This window comes from Vigna angularis, chromosome 11, assembly GCF_016808095.1.
Source record: "Vigna angularis cultivar LongXiaoDou No.4 chromosome 11, ASM1680809v1, whole genome shotgun sequence".
Taxonomy (NCBI): domain Eukaryota; kingdom Viridiplantae; phylum Streptophyta; class Magnoliopsida; order Fabales; family Fabaceae; genus Vigna; species Vigna angularis.
This window is the reverse complement of record NC_068980.1, coordinates 27,040,871-27,051,042: the sequence shown is the minus strand read 5'-3', so window position 1 is coordinate 27,051,042 and position 10,172 is coordinate 27,040,871. Positions and strand designations below refer to the sequence as shown.

The 10,172-nt window shown below is 33.3% G+C and overlaps 1 protein-coding gene across 1 annotated transcript; it reads left to right on the top strand.

Moving 5' to 3' along the window:
* Window positions 1–1,731: 1,731 nt before the first annotated feature.
* LOC108333748 (G-type lectin S-receptor-like serine/threonine-protein kinase At4g27290) lies at window positions 1,732–5,350 on the top strand. Its single transcript, XM_017569222.1, has 7 exons — window positions 1,732–2,983; window positions 3,393–3,503; window positions 3,717–3,865; window positions 3,946–4,156; window positions 4,250–4,487; window positions 4,572–4,725; window positions 5,042–5,350. Exons 1-7 carry the CDS (start codon window positions 1,732–1,734, stop codon window positions 5,348–5,350), a joined length of 2,424 nt encoding a protein of 807 aa, XP_017424711.1.
* The last annotated feature ends 4,822 nt before the right edge of the window (window positions 5,351–10,172 follow it).

Below are 10,172 nucleotides of genomic sequence, written 5' to 3'. Positions count from 1 at the left end.
AATAATCATAAAGAGAGATTGTTCAAGCTATATGTTAATTCTTTGCATAATTTGTCACACCATATGTGATACTTTTTGTATTTTTTTTTCTTGAATCTTAAAACATGTGTCTTGTATTTTTTCCTTTGTTCTTGACTATGAAAGGATTATCTTTAGTATGAAGTAAAACATTGAAACAAACGAATTTTATTTCAAAAGCTGATAAAATCATGGCACTGCACTGAGTCCAAATACTAGGAATTTGTTCTTTTTATCAGAAACAACAAACAAAACAAGTAATGGATAGCAATGTGCAATAATCTTGGCAGTTGTGATTAAAGCAATTCACTCATGACAAGCTTACGATTCAACCTGAATCTAACCCAAAATGAATAGAGGAATTGGAAGAATTAACAAAGAAAAAGAGAATTCAGGACGCAGGTTCATACCACACTATGCCTCCATTATCAAACTTAATCTTCCAAATACACGTTCTTCTTGGGCTAACATGTATTTCTTCTAACCGTTTCTTCGCTTTTCGGAATCCTCTACCACGTTATCCACATGACTTTAATCCGCACGATCTTCTTTCATTAATCTTATTTGCTCAAAGTAATAATTGTGGATAGATCTATTTTGAGTTTTCTAATGAAGCAATAAATATTTCATATCTCTCTAATACCATCACTGGAACTTTTTTAACGAGTTTGGAATGTAGAAACTCTTTTCCTAAATATTTTATCTTGTTAACAATACTCAACAATTTGTTTGATTATTCCTTAATTGTCTCGTACTATTTCATCCTTTGAATCTCCAGAGTTAAAAATTTTCATGCCTTGAATCTTCTCGTTTCAAGCATATTCTTCTTTCAAGTAATCTTAAATTTCTTTGGATGACTTTAAGGTCATGATCCTGGTAAGGATCATTTGTAAAACACCTGCAAACAAGCATGACTTTGCCTTTTTTTTTCTCGTCTTTTTTTATTGTGCATTTTGATTTTATTCGCAGTGTGATTTCAGGTAAGGAAATATCATCTTCTTCCACGATTTCTCATAAATATAGTTTCTCTAGATAAATTTACATTCTTACCGTCGATATATCATAACTTTCACCATCAAAAGTGGAATAATGGTAAGAAATTTCCTTTCATTCTACCAATATTGAGAATTTTTCGGTCTTATAAAAGTATGAGAGATGGGGATATATATGAGAGATACAAGAGATATGTTGTATGGAGGAACTTGATATTTTATTTTATTCATATAGCCTATATATAGAGTATAGAATAAAATATCAAATATCAAATATTTACACGATCTTAATCTTGATTTTCTAAATCTAAAATAATAACTAATTTCTAAAACTGAAAGATATTTTTAAAATTGGAATATTTCCTAAAAACTAATTTAAATAAAAAAAAATATTAAATAAATATTCTTAACGTGGGGAAGTTGCAGGAAAAATGTGCAAGTCAACTATAGTTAACTCACATAGATATGAAATAGGAGTAAAAAACTTTGACGTTAGTGCCAAAACTTCTATTTTTTTGATCAAGACCTTAGTGAGTTAACGTACGCAATACACCAAACTGAGTGGAAAATGTTAACCTGGCAATGCATTTAGAATCACTTTCAAAAGGAAATTTTGAAATGGAAAAAATGGTAGGACTGACTAACCAGTTTGAATGTAATATAGAATATTTGATTACGAGAATGATGGTAGCAGTAACCATAACAAACATACTGAAACAAAATGGAGAGCCAACAAATTCTCATGCTAATCATTTACACTACTTTCTTTTGTTTCAAGCCCACTTCCTCTACTATCACCCCAAATCAGTCCCTACAATATAATAAGACACTTGTTTCTTCTGCAGGAACCTTTGAAGCAGGATTTTTTGACTTTGAAAAAAGACAATATTTTGGTATATGGTACAGGAGCATATCACCTAGGACTATTGTGTGGGTTGCCAACAGGAATGTCCCAGCACAAAACTCAACAGCAGTTCTGAAACTTACTCATCAAGGAGATCTTGTCATTCTTGATGGCTCCGGAGGAAGAGTGTGGTCCTCCAACTCATCAAAAGTTGCAGTGAAACCAGTCCTGCTGCTTTTAGAATCAGGAAACCTTGTTGTCAAAGATGGAGAGAGCTCAGACAACTTCTTGTGGCAAAGCTTTGATTATCCTGGAGACACTTTCCTTCCAGGAATGAAACTGGAAAGCGATTTTGTTAATGGTTCATATAAGTATCTCACTTCTTGGAGGGGGTATGACGATCCGTCTGAAGATGATTTTTTTTATAAGATAGATACGACGGGCTTTCCTCAACTAGTTACTACAAACGGAAGTACAATTTTGTACAGCATGGGGCCTTGGAATGGCTATCTTTTCAGTGGTGTTTCTTGGGATAGAATCCACAGCTTCTTGAATTTCTCTTTTGAGTTCACTAACAAAGGTGTTTCTTATGGATATGAAACGTTAAACAGTTCAGAACATAGTATAACAAGGCTCAAGCTCAATCCAAGAGGGGGTACAGAGCGTTCTCTATGGTCAAACCAAAGACAAAGTTGGGATATTGTAAACAGTCATCCACTAGGTCAGTGTGAATATTTTGCAACTTGTGGTGTCAACTCTATCTGCAATGATTCAATATGTGAATGCTTGGAAGGTTTCACACCAAAGTTTCAAGCAAAATGGGATTCTCATGATTGGTCTGGTGGTTGTGTCAGAAGAACAAAGTTAAGTTGTGATAATGGAGATTGGTTTAAGGAGTACACAGGAATAAAGCTTCCAGAAACGTCTTCTTCCTGGTTTGACAGGAGCTTGAGCCTTCAGGAATGTGAGACATTGTGTTTGAGAAATTGCTCTTGTACTGCGTATACAAATTCAGATATTAGAGATGGTGGGAGTGGTTGTTTGCTTTGGTTTCATGACATTGTGGACATGAGAACTCACACTGATCGAGGGCAAGAAATTCATATACGACTGTCATTCTCTGAACGTGGTAATTTCATTCCAATTCCCTCTTATGCCTTTTTATCAGATTTAGAGGAAATATAAGTTATAATAAGTTGGAATTAATAGAAAAAACAGGAATGAAATGGAATACTACTTGGTTCCACCAAAGAATGCATTCTATTCCATTGCATTTAAAACCTTTCCTCCATTGCATTCCATCATATTTATAAATTCTATTAGACAACTAACAGAATGAAATTATAATAATACTAGATTCTGCTTATCATCAACAAACATATACGGCCAATAGTCATCTGTCAAAAGTTGGAACTAGCGGTTACAAATCAGCTTCAAAGTTGAAGTTGTTCTGTATAACATGCCTTTCTCCTTTTTTATTTTTCCCCGAATTGTAAGCTTAGAACTACTTGTGTATTGACACTAATTTCATTCCTCAGATCAAAGAAGGCATAAGAGGTACCTATATCCGAAGAGACTTGCAGGGATTGTGGTAGGACTTGTTACATTCATAGTTGGACTAACAATTCTTGTGTGGGCGACTTCAAAGCGTATGAAAGGGATGAAGCAACCCAAGCCACGTGAAGAATTTATAATTTATGAAGTATTTTACATTTCAATGAAAGAAGAATAACATTGAAATGAAAGATTATTTTTCGGTTCTCAAGTTTGTTTTCTGGTTGACCTAATGTCTATTTATCTGGTTTACATTATAAGCACAAATATAATGTTAATTCATGTCTCCCCTATTACATTGGAAGTAGTGAAAAAAGCTATTCCCTGGAAGCACATGATGGAGAAGGAAAACAACAGCTTGCCGACAATGTTTGATTTTTCAACCATTTATATTGCCACAAATCATTTTTCTAACACAAACAAGTTAGGAGAAGGTGGTTTTGGAACAGTACACAAGGTAGGTGGTCAAATTTTTTCTTGGTTACCAAGTTATTCGTACTGATTGTCAAGTACCAAAATTTTCAAAATCATTACTAGGGAACGTTGATAGACGGACAAGAGATTGCAGTCAAGAGACTTTCAAAAACTTCGAGACAGGGAACTGAGGAGTTCAAAAATGAAGTAAAGTTGATGGCAACACTTCAACACCGTAATCTTGTAAAACTTCTTGGTTGTTCTGTTCAACAAGATGAGAAGTTGTTGATCTATGAATTCATGCCCAACAGAAGCTTGGATTACTTTATTTTTGGTTTCTTCTTTCACTCCCATCAAATTTTTTGCTTTGATTTTTCTCTTGCCTTCGTGTTATTTCCTTGCTAACTTACAAAATGAATGTTGCCAGATACAATGCGAGGTAAATTACTAGATTGGGCTAAGCGGTTGAAAATTATCGAGGGAATTGCTCGAGGTCTTATGTATCTTCATCAAGATTCTAGACTTAGAATAATACATAGAGACATCAAAACAAGTAATATTCTTCTTGATGACAATATGACTCCAAAGGTTTCAGATTTTGGATTAGCAAGAATATTTGGAGTAGATCAAGCTGAAGCAAATACAAACAGAGTGATGGGAACGTAGTAAGAAACTTAATTTTTATTTTACAAAGCTATATGCCTATCCTGCTACACAACCACCTTTCTTACTTTGATACTGTTTTGCAGTGGCTATATGCCTCCAGAATATGCAGTGCATGGTTCTTTCTCAACCAAATCTGATGTTTTCAGTTTTGGTGTAATTGTTATTGAGATAATTAGTGGAAGGAAGAATCGTGGATTTCATGACCCTCATCATCATCTTCTCAACCTTCTTGGCCATGTATGCTTGAAGTGGTTTCTTGATACCATAGCTTCCTTATATAATTTATTTGTCCAAGTCAAACCTGAAGAATTATGAAACTTAAAATGAAAACTAATTCGTGCATATACTCAATGTAATTGAACTATAGTTGAAAGTAAACTCCACACCAACACTCATACCCTCCCAAATAATCATGTAAAAGGTTTTGAACGCATCATAGAAACATGAAAGTTTGCTTTTTAAGTTTTATCATCCATTGAAACTCCCATATGTTTGAATAGAAATTTTGAGTAGGGAATGAACTCACTCTTGATATTCCTATTTGTCTTTTCAGGCGTGGAGATTATGGAATGAAGAAAGGCCACTGGAGTTAATGGATGAGATATTAGATGATGGTGGAGACTTATGTTTAGAAATACTGCGGTGCATTCATGTGGGTCTGTTGTGTGTACAACAGAATCCAGAAAATAGGCCTAATATGTCATCTGTTGTTTTGATGTTAAATGGTGAGAAGTTGTTACCAAAACCAAGCGAACCTGGCTTCTATATAGGAAAAGATAATATAGCTGACACTGAATCTTCAAAGCAATATGAAAAGTGTTCAGTAAATGAAGTTTCAATTTCATCCTTAGAGTCCCGATAGAACATTTTTCAAGTAATGATATACACATAAATTAAATACTGTTCAAATATGCTGAAACTTAACTATATGTTACATTTGTTTTTAAATTTTTTTAGTTAAATTTTAAAGCGCAAAACTTATTACTCTGTTGTAAAATATACAACATACACAGATATCTGCACTGTAATTCTGTGTATTTTCATTGAATGGAATGGGCCATTAAATATTACTTTCCCGTTAACTGTGACCTTGAGGAAAGTACACCACAAGGAGACCAGCCCTTGCGTGCCAATATTCTAGATGTAGAATACAGTGTCTGCTTGCAAAATCCATCCCTTAATGTCACCAATACGAAATTGTAAAGGTTCAAAATCTGTCTCGAAGCAACATTTTCTCTTTCCATATCATTCTCTAAAGCATTTTCTCTTTCTCCTTACATTCTCTAAAACAGAGTGGCACTTACTTGAAACGTGTGACATTTTTCATATTTGTGGGAGAAAGACTAATTGGAGAGAGCCAGCCAGATATAGATGAAATCGGACAAAATATATTCACTTTGCAATATATAGATGAACTGTCTGTAAGCTTAAATAATGCATTAACAATTTGACATTTTTCTTATTTACTGGTATACAAAAGAAGCATGTGAAGAATGTAGTATCTGAAAATATTCTTTGTTGAAAAACAAACAATTTTTCTGGAAAATGCAGAGTATACAAACACAATACTCAAGCTCTAAACCTCACAACACTGTAAAACACACAACCCCTATTTTATACCGTGCTCACACTCTCACAACCGTGGCTTCCTTCTTCTTTTCTCACTCACTCTATAATTTTTCTCCACTTTACGGTATGTGTTGGAAGTCCCACATCGACTAGAAATAAGGCCAATTTATAATATATAAGTGGGTGCAATCCCCACCTTACTAGCTAGTTTTGTGTGGTTGACTTAGACTTAAAGTTCACTTCTTAACATGGTATTAAAGTCATGATTAAAGTCTATCTTAGTGATATTTGTTGTTTGTTGGGCATGATGTTCTACCTGTTATTTTTATACCTCGGCATGAGGCATAGACTATAGATAAGACCAATTTATAATATATAAGTGGGTACAAACTTCTCCTTACTAGTTGGTTTTGTGGTGCACTTATTTTCACTTTCAAACACACTACTTTGTGGCAACTTTCGGTGGTTTGTCTCCATTCAATTTGCATGGACCTATTTAAAGTTTACTTAACAAAACATCCCCATAAACTTTAAATGGATCTTCTTGCCCTTCATCCTTACATCCCAACTTTTCAATATGTATCATCCCCCATCGAACTTTCTCTTTTCATTAAGAGTCAGAATCTTTACTTTCTTCATGACCATCTCCTTTGCTTCGACTGTCTTTAAAGTAACCATAATCCACTTCTTGATCTTGGTCGACTTCTTACTAACTGGATTCATCTCTTAGGGCTTGTTCTTTTGAGTGGATTTGAGGGGACTTGAAGATAAATTTTTTTATCATTTATTTGAGTGAATTTGGAGGTAAATGAAAGTGAATTTGGAAATAATTTTTTTTAATTTGTCACGTCAATACAATTCTATATTAATTTTCACAAATTTTATTTCCAAATCCACTCTCATTTACCTTCAAATTCACTCAAATAAACGAAAAAAAAAATTATCTTCAAATTCTCTCAAATCCACTCCCTCAAATCCACTCAAAAGAACAAACTCTTAATCTTCATATTTTCCTTTCGTCGTCGAGATCTTCTCCATTTCGATGATGAGTATATAGCTTGAATTCCTATTTCTGATCTCAACATGTCGCGCTCCTCCGTTGTTTCTTTCATCTCCTTCACAGTCTCATTCTTCTCACGAACGGTATCATCTTGCAAGCAATCAAACTCATTTTATATCCTCGTGATCCAGTGTCTTCAATTTGTTCAACAACACCTGCAATTTTGACATTTTCTTTTCTGCGGCAACGCGCGCTTGGTGTTCCCGATCCAACTCTACAAGAACTTCTTGAAACTTTCCGACAGAAACATAATATGAGCTTCCCACCTTGTCAACACCCAATTTCGTCCGGATAAATATAATTTATCACAAAAAAAAAATAATCAAAAAAAATAATCAAAAATAAACCAAAATGAAAAAACTATTTATTTTACTTTTTGCACCCCTAAATTTTCTTTTAAACACTTAATCCAATGGCCCAAAATAATATCACTTTTTTTACTTCCTCACCACCCATCTTTTCTTATCACACCCCATTCTCCACATCACCATCCACCTCACCCTCCACATCATCTACCTTTTTCATTTACTTTTTCCACATCATTTCCATATTAATTTTATATATCAACTTTTCTAATTATTCCACTTACATTTTTTAATTATATCTTCTCCATCAACATTTTTTATTATCCATTTTTCTCCACCTTATTTTTCCACCCACTTTTTATATTATTTCTTTCACTTATTTTCCACATTAACTTTTACTATTCACTATATTTTATTTTACCTACTTTCTCCACCAACTTTTTATATTATTTCTTTCACTTAATTTTCATACCTAATTTCTCCACCACCTTTTTATATTATTTCTTTCACTTAATTTCCATACCTAATTTCTCCACCAACTTTTTATATTATTTCTTTCACTTATTTTCCACATTAACTTTTACTATTCACTATATTTTATTTTACCTACTTTCTCCACCAACTTTTTATATTATTTCTTTCACTTAATTTCCATACCTAATTTCTCCACCACCTTTTTATATTATTTCTTTCACTTAATTTCCATACCTAATTTCTCCACCAACTTTTTATATTATTTCTTTCACTTATTTTCCACATTAACTTTTACTATTCACTATATTTTATTTCACCTAATTTTTCCACAAACTTTTTATATTATTTCTTTCACTTATTTTCCACATTAACTTTTTCTATTCATCTTTTTTTATTATATTTTATTTCATCTAAATTTTCCAACAACTTATTATATTATTTTTATTCATCAACTTTCTTCATCCTTAACTCTATAAATACCTACATTCTCTTCACTTCACACAAAAAAAAAAAGTTACATAATATCCATCTTCTTTCTCTCACACACCAAACCTCTTCATCCTAAAACTCTACTTCATTTTTCTCTCACATTTTACTATCTCTCTATACATATAAAATCTCATACCACATTTCTACTACAAATTCATCTTCTTCACCATCAATCTACCTCTTTTCACAACTTATTACAAGCAAAGTCTTACTTCATCTTTCAAATCTTTAACAAGGTACACATTTTCTTTTCATTCTACTTATATTCATTTTGATCATTTTTTAGTTTATAAATTTATCCTATTTTCTACCACAATTTTATCCTATGCTTTTTGATATTTTTACGTCATAGATATTTCAACTCACCTCTCTTTCTTAATAAAAAAATAAAAAAATATAAAACTTTAAAAAACATGTAATAATAAATATCGGTATGAGTACTCGTGCGATCGTACGCATCAGCCTAGTACTCGTTACCCAAAATATAAAAAAAAACAAAAAAAAGCCGTATGAGTGCTCGTGCGATCGTACGCATCAGCCTAGTACTCATTACGCAAAACAATAAAAAATAAAAAAAAGCCGTATGAGTGCTCGTGCGATCATACGCATCAGCCTAGTACTCATTACGCAAAACAATAAAAAATAAAAAAAAAGTCGTATGAATGCTCGTGCGATCGTACGCATCAGCCTAGTACTCATTACGCAAAACAATAAAAAACAAAGAAAAAGCCGTGCGAGTGCTCGTGCGATCGTACGCATCAGCCTAGTGCTCATTACGCAAAAAAAATCTAAATATTACATCAAAAAATACCAAAAAATATAAAAATCTTCGAAAACTAAAAACATCCACATTTTCAAACAACAATCAATATTGCTAGCCAGAACTACGTGATCCTTGATTCTCCATCAAAAGTGGAGATACGTAGGAGCAAGGCCAGACCTTGTCAGGCTCACTCTCCCAAAAATCCAAATTTATCCATAATCAATTAAACAAATTTTCAAACAATTTCAAAACAAATCTCTCAAACAATTTTCTCAAGCAGTTTTTTTTAAAAGAACTACGTACCCCTGATTTCTCACATGAGAATACGTAGGAACAAGGTCAATCCTTGTCGGGCTTCCTAAAAAATAAAAAATATTTTTTTTCTTTGCATTGTCTTGTAATTTTATTTTCGGGGAATAATAATCATTTTAAAAACCACATTGACTTTGCACGTTTAATTAAAGGTACTGCCTTCAGGCAGGCGTTGTAGGGTGCTAATACCTTCCCTACACGTAACCGACTCCCGAACTTCGAATCTCATGTTCGTAGACCATTGCCTTATCATTTTATGGTTTTTCCGTAGTTTTCCAGAATAAACTATGGTGGCGACTCCAAATCTCTTTTTTCAAAACTTTGTAACATTATTTATATTTTTTCGGATCGTCGTCCCGTCGCGATTCCGGTTGCGACACACCTGTTCTAATTGTTGGGTATCAGTCATACAGCACAAGCACACACAACTAAAATAAAGATGAGAAAATTTATAACTAACACAAGACTAAGGGCAAGGTCAAGAAAAATATTTACTAGATAGAAGAGATTACAACACCTTCTCTTTAGAGCAAGGAGGATACAAGTAATTTGGTGTATCTTACACCTTCCCTTACACCTCTATTTATATGCAAATGAGGGAGGGAAGTCTTTGTCCACTTTAGATGTGGGACTTCTAAGACAAACTTCTAACAATTCTCCCACTTGAAGATTTGATTGAATCAATCATGTCTTCACAATACTTTGTCTTCCT